This window comes from Branchiostoma belcheri, unplaced genomic scaffold (genome assembly GCF_001625305.1).
Source record: "Branchiostoma belcheri isolate BF01 breed outbred unplaced genomic scaffold, Haploidv18h27 scaffold269, whole genome shotgun sequence".
Lineage (NCBI taxonomy): Eukaryota > Metazoa > Chordata > Leptocardii > Amphioxiformes > Branchiostomatidae > Branchiostoma > Branchiostoma belcheri.
In genome coordinates this window covers 119635-136646 of record NW_017803875.1, presented here as the reverse complement: position 1 = coordinate 136646, position 17012 = coordinate 119635, and the positions used below count along the sequence as shown (strand labels likewise).

General features: G+C 38.5%; 1 protein-coding gene across 1 annotated transcript in view; it reads right to left on the bottom strand.

Moving 5' to 3' along the window:
* LOC109472111 (focadhesin-like) overlaps nt 1-17012 on the bottom strand; it is a 50986-nt gene that overhangs the window by 7155 nt on the left and 26819 nt on the right. Inside the window, exons 20-34 of the mRNA XM_019771687.1 lie at nt 15666-15787; nt 14296-14388; nt 13569-13657; nt 13365-13406; nt 12782-13007; nt 11456-11784; nt 10229-10370; nt 9331-9450; nt 8320-8442; nt 6985-7068; nt 6027-6201; nt 5367-5447; nt 4006-4131; nt 3386-3501; nt 2148-2489 (exon numbers count right to left, since the gene is read on the bottom strand). Of these exons, the coding sequence (XP_019627246.1) occupies nt 2148-2489; nt 3386-3501; nt 4006-4131; nt 5367-5447; nt 6027-6201; nt 6985-7068; nt 8320-8442; nt 9331-9450; nt 10229-10370; nt 11456-11784; nt 12782-13007; nt 13365-13406; nt 13569-13657; nt 14296-14388; nt 15666-15787 (2210 nt within the window). The remainder of the gene's footprint in view (nt 1-2147; nt 2490-3385; nt 3502-4005; nt 4132-5366; nt 5448-6026; nt 6202-6984; nt 7069-8319; nt 8443-9330; nt 9451-10228; nt 10371-11455; nt 11785-12781; nt 13008-13364; nt 13407-13568; nt 13658-14295; nt 14389-15665; nt 15788-17012) is intronic.

Sequence of the window (17012 nt, the reverse complement as noted above, 5' to 3'; positions counted from 1 at the left end):
GAAAAAAAACAAACTAGAAAGGCCAATATTTGCTTTGGAGCAAATACAGCGATGGGTTCACCACATTTTACCACATGGCAGGGAAAGAATGAGAAACACAAGGGAAAACAATGATTTACATTGATATAACTATAATATGAAGTAACATACAACTAAAACAACAGTTGGATAGCTATTCCCTACTTTATTGGTTAGGATTTTTAATTGCATAATGCAAACTGTTGATTTTCAAAAAAAAAAAAAAAACGTTACATGCCCCGCATATTCCAATGCTGGAGCAGAAAAGCTTGAAATACCTACCAAAACACTTGAATAAAGACATACTGTCAGTATGGAAATGCTCTGTGCAGGTGTTAATCAAGTTAAATCCCAACAGCCAATCAGCAAGAAATGCTCTGTGCAGGTGGAAATGCTCTGTGCAGGTGTTAATCAAGTTAAATCCCAACAGCCAATCAGCAAGAAGTATAGAGGAAAGCTGCATGCCTATTGGTTGATGCCCTGCATTCCATTGTGATGACTCATGCCCAGACGTGGTAAACACGGCACACTAACACAGTAATACATTTGCTATAACACAGCCCAAAAAACTCAAATAAAACCATTCTAAAAGCCTGTATCACAAAAATTTAAAAAACGCCTAGGGGTATTTGCCCACTGTACCTCCATACCAAATTTCAGGACCTTAGGCCCTAAAATGAAGAAGCTGAATCCATTTAAAAAATGGCAGGAGAAGGAGGAGAAGAAGAAACATCAGAAAAAGCAATATGGGTTCACCACCACTTCGTGGTGTGGTGAACCCATAAAAACAGGCCTAGGCAACCTACTATGGCCCAAAATGGAACGATAGGAGCCATAAAGTCAACACACCAGGCTGGTTCAAATTTAAACAATGAATTTTGAACTTTTAATGATACCATTGCATTGAAAGATGGAATAACTGTAACAACTATAGGATGAAAAGGACTGTTTTCAACTGTTCAGGGCAAATATGAGCATTTTGCAGTTGATTCTGAATTTTTATTTTTATTGCAAATCAGAAAAAAATGAAGCAGGCGAATCCGTTAACCAAGAAATTAAATTGGTGTGGCCTAATCATTGTGTACTAACCACAGTGGCTGTACCTTGTGATTACTGTATGTAGGGTGCAGAAATTACTACTTGTTACAGTATCTACTCTTTTAAAGGTATCCAATGCAATTTCAGGGCGGCAAAACAAGAAAATATGCTGGATGAGGAAATCTGTCTGATATCGACATTTACTGCCATTTCTTACTACTTAGCATACATGTACATGTATGATTGTTCGCCATCATTTCATAGTGTTTGAAATAGCCTCAAAAACAAGCTACATGAGGCTCCTCTTTATTTCTTGATTACTGCCCAAGAACCAGCCTATCATACAAGACAAGCCAACTGTTTTCATTGTCAGCATTTTTGCCTCAAAGATAGGAAATTTAATATGGGATAGGATTGATTCAGTTAAGAATCATCAGAAAATTGACTTTGAAAATCCAGTTTTGCTGCCCGGAAATTGCACTTGAAGCCTTCAAGAGTGCACATGGGGTTGGTGACAAATGCTCACTCAACCCTAAATCATTATAATCATGGTGTTTATATGCTCCCAAAATACACAACACTGGATTTGTATTATTAAGCCCTTTTTACTGGATGTGTCCTGTAACTGTAACCGTAATATTATGTATAGAAGGTGTACATGTACATGTACTGTACATTTTAACGTAAGGCCACACCAATTTAATTTCTTGGTTAACAGACTTTTCTATAAATATAATGGAGCGGGCGTGCCTAGGCATCCTATTATGGCCCAAAATGGTACGATAGGAGCCATGAAGTTAACACACCAGGCTGGTTCAAAATTCAAACATCAATCGATTTTAATTATACCATTGCATTGAAAGATGGAATAACTGTAACAACTAAGATGAAAAGGACTGTTTTCAACTGTTCAGGGCAAAATATGAGCATTTTACAGTTGATTCTGATTTTTTATTTTTATTTGCAAATCAGAAAAAAATGAAGCGGGCGAATCCGCTAACCAAGAAATTAAATTGGTGTGGCCTAAGTGGGTAAGGTAAATAAATATCTGTAAGCTACAGATGGGGAACCTCTGAGATGAGCCAACCTACCTGTCCATGTGGTTGGGTGATGTTGTCTGCCAGCTCCTCTGGGAGTTCAGCAAGGCACTCGCCAAGGCTGGACAGCACCTGAAGGGTCGCACTTCTGAAGCCTATCTCTCTGCACACCTTCTCTACTGTGTGGTACAACAGCTGGGTTGCCATTTGTGGTGGGTCTGGCACTTTTAATGCAGCCAGAAGGCCATTGGTCACCGACAGGTGCAGGCTTGGGTCTGGTTCCTCCATTACAAATGACTGGAAGGCACAGTCTTCCAAAAAGGCCTTGAATTTAGCAGCAGTCAGGCTCTTCATGATGGTAGGAAGTGAAGAGTAGAGTGTGGACTGGCACTTCACCTGTTTGGGCAATAATAAGTACTAGCTACATATTGATATATAATTAAACACCTCGCAGTGCTTGTTCAATTGATTTCAATACGTTAGATCCTATAGATAAATGCAACTACATTCTCAGGGGAGATAACCAATACAGTGTTCAAATAGGAAAATACATTAAAGAATGTTTCGATCTTAGAGACCACATGTTAGAGAATAGTTAACTTTTATTGTTACATCATACATAATGTACGTAAGATAACGTTATCCACACAGTCATGTATTTAGCTTTGTTAGATCTTTAGTTAAGTTGTAGAAGACCATACAAAAGTCTCTGTACTTGTTGTGTCAATAAAGAATCATATTTAAACCCTTTTACTTATTTTTTTTATGAACTTGGTAGAATCAAAATTTTGGGTCATCTATGTTACAAGCTTTCATTCAAAAGGACAAAAATGGATCATGGAAGCAGAAAGAATAGTAATTTTTCTTCTGCAAGTTAGACCATTTTGATTTCAATATTACTGAGAACCCCAAAACTGATGCGAGCGTGCGAATAAAAAAAAACCTTGGCGAATAAAATTGCCTTCATTATACAAATGTAAAATCTATGTGGTCATGAAGGTTAAACACAAATGATTACACACATGCTGTATGGTGAATAATAGACTCTCTCTTCATTTTCATTTCTTCACATTTTCTTCTTTTTTGATTTTGGCAATCTACGACAAAGTATCGTTTTCCAATTTTTTTTTCCAATTCATGGCACATATTTGCTCCTTTTGCAGTTTTATACAATTTGCAGGTGGAAAAGTTTTTTTTTTTTTGAAAACGGACAAAAACTTGTGCATGCATGGATGTCATCCATATGATCAAATAAACATGGCTTAAGACAAAATACATCAGATTCTACTGACCTCCAGGCTATCAAACAAAGGTTGTGAGACCCATGAGGCCAGGAGCAGCGCTGCACTGGGTGAAGCTGAAGCCTGGGACACCACAAGCTTCAGACACTGTATCTTGATGTCTGTCCCTGTGTGTATTCATTATACTATTCAACATCCACAACATGAAAATAAAAATGAATACACCACATTAAATCTGCAAGTCTATCATAAAGGTAGAACATTCAGGACGGGATATTTTATGACCTTTAAAATGTTGAAATATCTTTTTAACATTACATACAAGTGCTATATATATATATCAACCATCATGTAAGAAATACATGACTTGTACAATCTCAATGACATAATAGAATACAACACAGTGTAAAGCGTATCATAACCCAAGTTATCACATACTAGTAGTCTGGAATGCTCATATTAAATATCATGGCTCATGATCAGGTATGAAAAAAATGAAATATCCAACATTTAGAAATCCAAAAGAAGTGTCCGACTTTTCCATAAGGCTGTATCCTTATCAAAGAATGTACCTCTTAAGTTAGTTATCAGTTTTTATTTGCTTTTGAAGGCATATTTAATGATTAAGACCCCATCAGAAACAAAACAATTGAAGTCACTGTGGGACATACCAAATGAGAGTCTCATGAGGGGTGCCAGGATAGCTGCCCAGTTGACAGGTGGGAAGGTTCGAGCAGTAGCTGACAACAGAGCCTCAAGTGATGTCTTCACATAAGGAGGGGGGATAGCTTCTGGACCTGGGGGGATATGAGAAACAGCCTCCAGTTTAATTCCGGACTTCCAGTTTAATTCCGGACAACCTCCCATATCTCAGCAACCTTAAACCCAGATGGGCTAATATCGCAAACGATCGGTAAAAATGATGTAAGAAATATGTAGCAGCTATTTGCGACCCCCTGGGGGTTTGTCCAATTATGCATAAAATAACCCTTGAGCATTATGCATAATTATGCATTACCCCTCAAAGCATTATGCATAATTATGCACATTTATGCACAATTATGCATAATTATGCATAATTGGACAAACCCCCAGGGGGTCGCAAATAGCTGCTAGGGGGTTAAAATCATCTTTATTCCATACAAGATGAATGACATATTAAATACATAGCTAAAAACCTAGGACAATCCTTTGTCTCATGTTTAGGTAACAAGAGGAGGACGCAAGGTGGACAGACAAAAATACAATATACTAGTCACTGTGTGCACTGTATTTCTAACATCATTTTTACCGATGGTTTGCGATATTAGCCCATCTAAGTTTAAGGTTGCTGAGATATGGGAGGTTGTCCGGAATTAAACTGGAGGCTGAGAGAGTAAAATATAGCTCTCGTAACAAGCAATATCGCACATGATGGGTGTATAATATGTAATTTAAGAGAAATAGGAAGCAAAATGAAATACTGCCAATTCTACATTCAGATCTATACAATGTACACAATATATTAATTTAAACATATTTATTACATTTTATTTCCATCCTAATTAAAGGTCATATTAAATATTGATTGATTTATGTTAGAATTTTCTATCTAATTTGTCAGCATTGCCTCCAATCTTGAATTCAAATAATTGTTAGGCCACACCAATTTAATTTCTTGGTTAACGGATTTTTCTAGAAAAATAATGGCACAGGCGGGCGAAAAAAAGAAAATAAAAACAGGCCTAGGCATCCTATTATGGCCCAAAATGGTACGATAAGAGCCATGAAGTCAACACATCAGGCTGGTTCAAAATTTAAACAATAAATTTTGAACTTTTAATGATACCATGGTTGCATTGAAAGATGAAATAACTGTAACAACTAGGAAGAAAAGGACTGTTTACAACTGTTCAGGGCAAAATATTAGCATTTTGCAGTTGATCCTGAATTTTATTTTTATTTGCAAATCAGAAAAAAATGAAGCGGGCAAATCCGTTAACCGAGAAATTAAATTGGTGTGGCCTAAAATAAACTTTCATATCCTATATACCTCTTCTTCCTGCTTCAATAATGAAGTCTACTGTAGGTCTCAGGACACTGGTCTCTGGTAGGTAGCCATAGTTGGAGGGGACTGGAAAGATACCAGCAATAGATTTTTATTTTCCTTTGTTAGTCAGAAATGAAAAGCTTGCGGTAAAGAAGTGACAGAGAAATTGCAAAATATTTAATTTTATACACTGAAGCAAAATTAAAAAAAAAATACTGATTAAAAATTGTACTGTAAATCAATTAAAAATGATTTACAGTACAATGTATCAAATTTGTATCTACAGCTGTGCTGAAAGACAAAAACGTTGCAGAATCTTTATGAAATAAAGACTAAGCTTTAACTTCCAACACTTAGGTTGACTCCATCAACCTTGTTCACGGAATGGACCCGTCTACTCTTGGAATGTGACGTTAGAGACACGTGACCGTAGTAGCGGGTCATACGTGCCAGATAACTTGTGTCGCCCCCCGTCTCTGTTCAGGGTTGGTCTGTGAGCTCTTATGTTGATGGAGTCAACCAAAAATTTGGATAAGTCCCAATTCTGTAATCTAAGTGTTGGAAGTTAAAGCTTTAGTCTTTATTTCATAATGACTTGCACCAACACAGATGAACTTTCATGCTAGATTGCAGAATCTGATGTTTCCAGTATGGCAGACTCACCACTGGACCTGCTGTGTGCCATGGAGGTAGCGGCCATGTACAGGTACCCTAACATCCAGGCAGTGTTACTCTGCACGCCCACGTTGGGGCAGTGTTGGACCAGCTGGTTCAGCAGCTTCACCGTGTCGTTCAGCTGCAGCTGCACTTCTGATGACTCTACCACCTCCTCTGTCATCTGTTATTTATTTATTTTGTTTATTATTATTTGTACATACATAAAACAAAAACAATACTGTATAAGTGAATATACTAATCAAACGAAACAGAATATAGAATTATAATAAACCTAAAGGAAATGGATGTGAGGGACAAAAAAAGCCTTAGGGCTTATTCTAGTCCTCCCCAATTTCAATTAAAAGCATAATAATAATGATAATAAAAATAAGGGTAAATAGAGAACATATGAAAAATAACAGTAAGTAAACACAACAAAATTAAATGGTAATATTACAAACGAAGGAAATATTGAACAATACGATTTGGCGAAGAATATAATTCAGGTAGATAATGAGAGCTCACATGGTTATCACATATCACTGAAAGCCTTATTATAACAACCACAGTAACTAAGTTGGTAAAGGTAATAGGTAAAGGTAGTCCCATTATGATAGCCTTTTTGAGGCCCAAGGGGCAGCATGTTGATGACCCAAACACAAGAGCTATCTACCATCCAAAATTCAAGACCCTAGCATGGCCAGATCACAAGATACATTTGTATCAAAACCAGAAGTTGCACTGCAGTAACCAAATTGAATGGAAATCTAATCATTTCTTCCAGTTTTCATTACACCCTACCAATGCATTATGTCTGAAACCAATCCATCCAGCTGTTCTTGAGTTATCTTATTGACCAACAGACAGACAGAATGACAGAGAGACAGAACGACAGACAAACGCAACTGAAAATATAATTTCCATGACATTTCATGGAGGTAATTATGAGTACGGAAAGTTTTACCTGGATGAGTGCAGCCTCTGTTCCTGAGAGGGACACCAGTCCTGTTAGGGAGGCTAACTGCAGCAGCGTGGGGGAACTCTGAAGGATTGGATCATATTAAAACAGAAAATTACTTACAGTGTTCAATGTTCATGCTTATCTACTTCAGGCAGATTTATCCACTATCAATGTTGTTTTTTGTTGAATGAAGTAAATACAATGTCATATCAAAGTTATCTTCATTTTCAGTTTTTTAAAATGGACATTATGCACCCTTAAAAATGCATCCAACAGTTAATTGGCATCAAATACATGTACTTGAATGTGCAGTTTATGTTTAACTTAAACTAAACATTTGATGTCAATTAACTATTGGATGCATTTTTTAAAGTAATACATGCATATAATGTTAATACTGCTTGATGTAAAAACAGTAGTTTGAAGAAAAAAACTCGTCTGGTACTAATGATCAGGAAAAAAAAAGATATATCTTGCCTTTTTCCACTCTCTCCTTCAAGATTTTTTTTCCCAAACCGATTTTAGGTCGCACTGACTTAATTTTATGGATGACATCCTCTGAAGACCCCAAAACTAAATGTAAGTGGGCAATCAAAAAAAGTCCAGCAAAAAAAAAAAAAATGGTGCTAAACCACAGGTCAACGCAAAGGTGGTAGTGCAAATTTGTGGTAACGTACCATACTGATAATGAGTTCTAGAGTTCTGTGGAGCATCAGTAGCCTGGGTACCATCCTCCGTAGTTACTAACGGCTCCTTATTGCTGGTAGCTAACATGGACTATGGAGGATGGCACCCAGGCTTCAGCCTTGTCGGAGATTTTTTTTTTTTTGCAAACAGGTGAAAATCAATGTGCGTGCGGATTTCATCTACGAACTTAGTGTGGCCTTACTGAATTCCACTCACATTATGAAAAATTTAAACTGTTCTCCAACTCATAAATTTGACTCACCGGAATTTTTGACTGAATCACTGACAGTCTTTCTCAGCTATCTGACCCAAATGCTGTGGACATTGATTTTTCCCACGTGTGACGTCAGCAAAGGGTCAAAGGATTACTTTAAGAGAGGCATAAAAGAGGCCATATACATCAGGGCACTTCTACCATCGCTCAACCGGGACGGGGGGCGATATCGACTTCAGACAACCTTTGACCCTTTGCTGACGTCACACGTGGGAAAAATCATGTGTCCACAGCACTTGGGTCAGATAGCTAAGGAAGACTGTCAGTGATTCAGTCGAAAATTCGGGTCAGTTAAATTTATGAGTTGGAGAACAGTTTAAATTTTTCATAGTGTAATTTACCAACTCAGATGAACTTTCCTGCTGAATTCCACTGACCTTTGCCCTGAGGATGCCTGTCCAGGTTCCATGTAGCTGACTGGAGAGGTCAGCAGCCTGCACATGTCCAGAGCTGGACAGTCCGTGGCACAACATGCCCAGGGCCTGGGCAACAGGGCTGGACTGGAACAAAACATATTACCCAGCATATCACAAACAAACTTTCATTCTTATTTTCCATCATTTTTATGCAGGGTTGCCCAGCTTGACTGGTTTACAGTGGGGCCCTACATGTACTTCATACATTAAATAAAACAGCTAGAATACAATAAATAATAATTATGGTAATGGTAATAACATTATTTCAAAAAACCAAACAAAATGATTAACAATTTATAATAAATGATAATAATACCAACAACAGACATTTTGACCAAAATAAGACAATTGCCAAAATAATGCACCATGTTGTTTCCTCATTCATTTGCATTGTATAGTATATTATATTAGTGCACACCCCTCGAAATTGAGAGAGGGCGATATACATTGTGTACATGTAAGAAGCTCCAAGTGTATGAACGAATTTGCAAACATTGTACGTTGAATACGGTGGAAGACGAAAAGCATTTTATCTCAAATTGTACCCTCAGACTCTATAGCAATGAACGAAACGAACTCTTCGACATAGCCTCCAAATTCTACCCAAACTTTCACACATACATTGTATACAAATGAAAAGTACTCTCCTCTTAACATCCGAAAACCCACAAATTACAGAAAAAGTGGGATCCTTTGTCTTACTCTGATTCAAAAAAGAAGTCAAACCCAGTAGTTTTTACCAGTAGTTTCTTAGTAGTTATCAGTAGTTCTGTGTGTACTAATTATCTGTTTTTATACCAAATATTTCTTCTGTTAATGCAATTAGCCCTCGGGCATGAATTTGTTGCAATAAAACTTTATTACGTACTAAATCTTGACAGAAAGATCATAGCTTTTATAGCTTATTTTTGTTTTCAAATGACACATCTTAATTAAAAAGTTGTTACTCTAACAGGTAAACAAGATATGAACCTGTGGATGTGCTTTGTACATAGTGACCAGCTTTGTCTTGAGAGAGTCCGCCTCCTCAGCTGACAGCACATTGGAGCTGAACGCTGACACAGCAGATAGAGAAACAGCCACAGGAAGGACCTAAAACAACATATTACACTGTTACATCATCATCATCATCATCATCATCGGTCGACCGTATTGGTCGGGGTTATACCGCCCCTTACGAGGTGACATACCCTTTTGTTAGCTTAATACAAGACGGGGTTTGCCACGCCTCCGTCCGGGTGATGATGTAATCACCATGTGGCTGATACGGAACAGAGGTTCGCCAGGCCTCCATTCGGGTGATTTGAAGTGAATCTGATTCACCAACTCCATACAGTAGTGTTTGTACCATCGCACACCGGGGCATGCCCCTACTCTTTTTCGAAAGGTGCGTGGGGTGTGGCTCTCCCCAAACACGGGACCTCCATTTAACGTCCTATCCGAGGGACGTCCCTAGCCGAAGCTAGGTAGTGACTACTCATTTCCACCTGAGTGAAGTGAGGAAAGTCGTGTAAAGTGCCTTTCCCAAGGGCGCAAAATTGGTGACAAGGTGGGGTTTGAACCCACGACCTTTGGGGTGCAATTCTGACTGGTTCACATTGCACTGCAGCACAAGTGTCGCTGCTATAGAATGATGCATTCTCAAAATGTACAATTATAGTTAAATATCTAGTACGCATATGCGTGATTAGATTACAGGGAATTATATCTACAGATGCGTTGACTTCCTAAACATGTGACACGTGTCGCAGTGCAACGTGAACCAGTCAGAATTGCCCTGAGGAAGGTGACAGACGGTCACCGAAACGTCGGCTGAATAAAAGACTTGGTTGTGTAAAAAGACTCTCCTTACTCAGGAACTTGATGTTACCTCCTTCAAGTCCCGATTGTCCACAGTGTCCAGCAGGGAGAACATCTTCTCTATGGTAGCCGTGGTGTGGACTCTACTCTCTGTGGCACTCTGTCCTGACAGGGCTGACAGAACTATACCCAAACCTAGCACACAGCCAGAGCTGGAACAAATAAGAATTTGATTCAGAAGTAAGATCATAGTGAGTCTTATTCTTTAATTGCAGTTAAAACCTGATGACAATGTACATTAAATCAAAATTCAATAGCTAACTGTAGACATCAAAAGTAATCTGAAGTTGGAGAATGAGTGCCTTAGGCCACACCAATTTAATTTCTTGGTTAATGGATTCGCCCGCTTCATTTTTTTCTGATTGCAAATAAAAAATTCAGAATCAACTGCAAAATGCTCATATTTTGCCCTGAACAGTTGAAAACAGTCCTTTTTATCCTTTACAGTTATTCGATCTTTCAATGCGATGGTATCATTAAAAGTTCAAAATTCACAGTTTAAATTTTGAACCAGCCTGGTGTGTTGACTTCATGGCTCCTATCGTACCATTTTGGACCATAATAGGATGCCTAGGCCTGTTTTTATTTTTTTATTTTTTCGCCCGCCCACTCCATTATTTTTCTATAAAAAATCCGTTAACCAAGAAATTAAAATGGTGTGGCCTTATAGAAACAAAATCTGATATAAATCTAAGAAACATGATGATAGGTGCACATTTTTCTTTGGATGATTTTTTGGTTTAATTGTACTCGATAAAAAAGTGTAACTTTACTGTTGTAGCAGACAGCAATAGTCTGCATGGTGAAATTTTCCTATTCATACACCAGATTTCATGAATTACATAATATATGTCACCGTGTACATTTTATTCTATTCTATGGTCCAGGATCATATGCAAGCTTGTGTGATACCTGTTAAAACCCTGTGTGATATGACTAGTTATCACATGGGCCGAAACACCTGTATCAAACATTAAATGTAGTCCATCTATGCCATAAATGACAATATGATATAAATGACATTGAGTGATATAAACTAAGTATTATTGTAAATAGTAAACTCATTGAACTAATTAAAAGTGATTAATATGTAGATTCAGACATGATAATCATTGTAATTTGTATTGACGACCCTACCATAATTTATTGTGGTAAACAAACATTGGAATTCAGCCCTGTATGTCAAGGCTGTGAGTTATGTTGTTGTTGATACAAAATAAACAAAATATGTGCCCACCTATTTTCTAGGCCTGTGTTGAAGCACACATTCTCTAGCTGGTCCAGTGTCTTCATCAGCAGCATGGCTCCCTCCCTACCGGTGACATCGCTGAAGTGTTCCTCATACAGCCTGGCCAGCACCATCCCCAGCCCCAGCCCCTGACAGAACACCACGGTGGAGGATTCGTCCGCCTGCGGTTTCCCCGGCAGCCCGGAGACCAGGATGCGGATCATGTGGTGGATACGCTCCACGTTGTTGGTGACAAGAACAGGGATAAGCTGGGAGAAGGCCAGGCTACAGCAGGCACGGGCTAACATGCTACATGACGGGGCTCCACCTCGGGACTTCTGCAAAACAAACAAACAAACAAACAAACAAACAAACAAACAAACAAATTAAAATTTTACAGGCTACAGCAGGCACGGGCTAACATGCTACATGACGGGGCTCCACCTCGGGACTTCTGCAAAACAAACAAACAAACAAATTAAAATTTTACAGGCTACAGCAAGAACGGGCTAACATGCTACATGACGGGGCTCCACCCCGGGACTTCTGCAAAACAAACAAATTCAAAATTTTACTTTTGGATTACATTTTGCATAAGTTTCAGAACCTACATTTTAAAATGAGATAATGACAAAAAAAGATGTGACTCAGTTGTCAGAAAATGGCGTTCTACAAAAGTAATGCATGTAATTTCCTATGTATGATTCATAGACTGTCAGTAATATTTGTTTAGTCCATCCATCTAGGCAGCCCTTATTTTCAGCCATGTTATACAATAAGGAGAAATCTACATTTTACAAGACTTTAGTCAAATTTTAAGATGTTACTTGTTTTGGCTGTCCTTTTTTCATCATTTTGTTGACTGAGTGTATTTCTCAAGTCTGTAGTAGTGATGCATACCTTAACCCAATTTTAGGTTCAAGTCCGGATTCAAGTCCAGAGGTTTAGGTTCAGTTCCGGACTTGTAAGTTTGGACCTAAACCCATGGCATATACAAAATTGCATGTTGGCAACCTTGCAATGTTGTCTGGGTGAAACTTTGGCCACATTAAACATGGAGGCCGGTATTTGACGATGCCCGATGGCAATGTTTTCTTCATTTTGCAGCAAAGATTTTACAATATACGGAAGGTTTTAGGTGGTTTGGAAAGAAAAGGGGTTACCGTAATACTATGTGAAATGGTCTTTTATGGTATTAAATAAGTCCGGACTCGGTTCTTGACTTTTAAGTTTTTTTGGACTTGAACCTAAACACTCTTACAAGTCCGGATCCAAGTCCAGTGAACCGGTATGCATCGCTAGTCTGTAGACTAGATTTTCAGAACCCTACGGTACCTGCTGGAAAAGGCCCAGTGTCCGTCCCTTCGGCTTGTACTTTGAATCAGCCACACACATCAGAAGATCAGTGAGCATGCCCAGCCAGTGGGAGCAGCTGTTGTGCTCTGACGCCTCCTGTTGGATCCGGGTTGCCTCTGCACCTAGACTGGCCATGTACCTCATCACTGTGCCGGCCAGTCCTGCCACAGCTAGCACTGAGTTGGCCTGAGCAGTAGGTGTGCCTCTGTGGGTAAGGGTACCATTTAAATCTCACGAACATGCAAATGAGGTGACTTCGTGGTCACTTCAGAATGTGTACCGCAAATTCATCATTTCTCTGTACCTGTCCCCACCATGAAAATATAGTTCCGTGAACATTTTCATTTTTCTCAGACTGCGAAATTTTGCAAATGCGAGTATGAACTGATGTTATCCATAAAATTACGTGGCCTAATCAGAAAAAAGTTTGGCGTGGCCTAGATTACAGAGCAATGCAATGCACATAATAGGCACTAAGATTTACAGGTCAGTTTGAAGGTTATAAAATTATGAAAGGTGCATATTAAATGTGTGCAAATTGGAAGACGTGATGTTGACTTACACTGATGCTGTCTTTATGATGTCAACAAGCTTATCCCTGACCCTGAGGAACAGTGAAAGATAGTTTTACATAAAACGAGTCATAAACTACATGAATGTACATCTCCATAATATTCTGATTTATCTTCAACTTGTAAAAAAAAAAAGACAAACTTCTTAGCAAAGTCACACAAAAAAATAGCTACAGGAGAGAGGCAGTTCTCACCACAGCCAGGCAACGTCCTGTTTGTACTTGATCTCCTCCTCTGTGTCAGTTTGGTGTTTCTGCTGCATCTCCAGCTCTGCCCTTCGACCCTGCACATCGATAGCAGACATGGACATCAGCAATTATTATTTATTTATCACAATATTGGTTGAAGATACTTTATTTTAGGTCTAGGAAAAGAAATTGTATGTTGTGTTTCCTATTTCCCAACTGGCCCTGAGAAAACTGGGACATATCTTTTGAGCTTAATGGACCTTTTCGAGCTCCATGCTCTGACACCTGAGTGACGAAACCTTGTACAATCAGTTTTTCAACATTGACACTGAAAATGCATGAGTGTCCTTATGCAAATTTTACTTTCAATTAAACTGTACAGTAACTATATAGTTGGCTCACTAGAGATCGCCAAAGCCTAAAAAACGAAAAGAAAGAAAAAAAAGATAATCCTAAATTCCCAATTAAACCTACTGACCCTAATTTTTTTTCAGGACTGAAACAGGATACACAACTGTACACAAATAAAAAAATACAATGTATTCCATATCACTCTCTGTCTTGTCTTCTGACCTTTGGTTGTCGAGCGATCTGACCCAAAGGCTGGATCAGACATCTACATACACAGGAAATCTACAATGATTGTAAAACATTGTGCCCGTGTATAAAGTGAGTGCCATTCACGTTGGCCGGCACAAATGGCCTCATTACTCTTCAAGTCAGTCTTCAATACCTTTAGAACTGCATGGTAGACTCTGTCCATGAAAGCAGACCATGCCTGAGGAAGGGGCAACAGACGAGACCACTCGGTATGCTGGAAGGGAACCTGAAATAACAGCAAGACTCTTTCATCAACCATCAAAAACTGTATGTGATATCTGAGAGCATTGAATATTTGTTGTACACTGGACATGACCTGTTTGCTATGATACAGTTTGCTGTTATGTAATGAAGCATTATTATTATTATTAATTATATATAATGTGTGCGTGTATATAAAGTGATGCCTACTAATATTCATCTAAAGTCATACATAACACTAGTAGCATATTACTTTTTTGTGATAAGGCCACACCAATTTAATTTCTTGGTTAACGGATTCGCCCGCTTAATTTTTTTCTGATTTGCAAATAAAAATAAAAATTCAGAATCAACTCCAAAATGCTCATATTTTGCCCTGAACAGTTGAAAACAGTCCTTTTCATCCTAGTTGTTACAGTTATTCCATCTTTCAATGCAGTGGTATCATTAAAAGTTCAAAATTCATTGTTTAAATTTTGAACCAGCCAGGTGTGTTGACTTTATGGTTCCTATAATAAGTATCGTACCATTTTGGGCCATAATAGGATGCCTAGGCCTGTTTTTATTTTTTATTTTTTTTCGCCCGCCCGCTCCATTATTTTTCTAGAAAAATCCATTAAGTTAAACCAAGAAATTAAATTGGTGTGGCCTAAGTTAAGGCTTCTGAAACCCCTTATTTTTCGTGATGGGCAACATAGCTTTTGGCTTAGTCTGCCAAGTGAGCAACCTGAGAAAAAAACATTTCTACCCTAACCTGAGAACTTCAGGACTTGTAATTTGTATGTTTGTTGTACACCGGATATGACCTGCTTGCTATGATAACTGTTACAGTTTTCTGTTACTATAATGAATCAGATATAATCATGTAACAAGTGAAACATGCAGTACTACATGTATGGTCACCGTGATGCCTTTATCTAGTAAATTGCGGCATGCGGCATGTCACTTTTTTTGAAGATCTAAAATCTGTGTCCATAATATCACCAGGGTCCATAATATCGCCACCTTGAGAAACAGTGTGGTTAAAGATATTTTTACTGCAACATACTTTTGGTATGCACTCCTTCACACATCAAATGTACATACCTAAGGGTATGTTGCAGTAAAAATATCTTTAAGCACACTGTTTCTCAAGGTGGCGATATTATGGACCCTGGTGATATTATGGACACAGATGTTACATGTATACAATCATACAGTCCAGTCCATTATTTTGTACGTGTGTACATGATAAGGGTTTGAGACACCCACTTTTGGCCTAGTGGGCAACCTGAGACAAAATCTCTGTGTACAGTCTTGTACCTCATTAAGAAGTGTCTGGAACATCTTCTGATACATTTTGCCCCTGGTCACCACATGTCTCCTGACAGGAGCACCGCTACCATCCACCTGAACTGGGTAGTCATAGCAACACAGCAGTCCAGCTGATGGGAAACAAAACAATGATCAATTTAATAACAAACTTTATTGCAAATTCATGCCCAAGGGGTTGGTGGAAAACAACGTCCAGTCCGATCGGCAGAAAACAAAGCCTCTCATTTGGGGGTGGAAAAAACAGCCATTTCTGTGTGTAGTAGTGTCCCCTTGCGATTTATGACAAAAGTGCAGTTGTGTAAACGAAAACCCCTACATGTATATCCTACACACTACCAACCTGATGAAACCATTTTCAGAGAAAAATTTAGTGTACTCTTATGTTGGAATAAATTTCAGCATCGTACTAAGATTATTATCTGAAGAACACAGATGAACTTCCATGGTCCCACACTGCACTGTAAAACTTTCAAGCAACATCATGGTATGGTAATTATATATAAATCTATCGCAGTGCTCGAAATTCCTTTTAGGCCTAAAAAATTGGGTGCACAAAAAATATTTTGGGTACACCATATAAAATGAAATAAGTATAATGTCAGCAAAAACTAATATTTTTCATATCTAAAGTCTAAAGAAAAGTACTGCAACAATAATTTAATTATTTTTTTGACACTGTCTTAGATATTAAGAAAGAATACGCTGTATACAATACGTTTAACATCTATCATGAGAGTTCATCTGTGTTGGTAGTTACATGTTTAAAGTTAAAACTTTTGTTCCAACACAAAAAATTCTCTCACCTAGAGCTTTCGACCAGTCACTCTGGGTCAAAGGTATCTAGTAGACGTGACAAGCTTCACTGGGTCAGTCTACTGAGGAAGACCAGAGTGACTGGTCGAAAGCTCTAGGTGAGAAAATTTTTTTTTTGTGTTGGAACAAATAAAGTTTTAACTTTAAACATTTAACATCTTTTTTTTATTCTTTATAGGAAAACCTAAGAAAATATTTACTATTAGGTGCACTAGTACTGGTGCACCCACAGAAAAAAATTGGGTGCGCAGCTCCAAATTTGGGTGCACTAAGGTGCATGGGGTGTGTAACAGGCCAATCACTGCGTTAGACGGTCTGGGGTCACGTGGTGAGAGCACGTGACCCAGACGCGTCATTGGCCAAAGCCTGACCATGCCTCCGCCATGCAGATGTCGCTCCGCCCTTCCACGCGCACCATAAAATAGCGGGACGCGCCCTAGAACTAAGTTCTTCGCCTCTCGGAAGCTCCGTTCCAGTACACCGGTTTAGGTTAGTAGTAGTTTAGTCTAGTAGTTCTCCCTG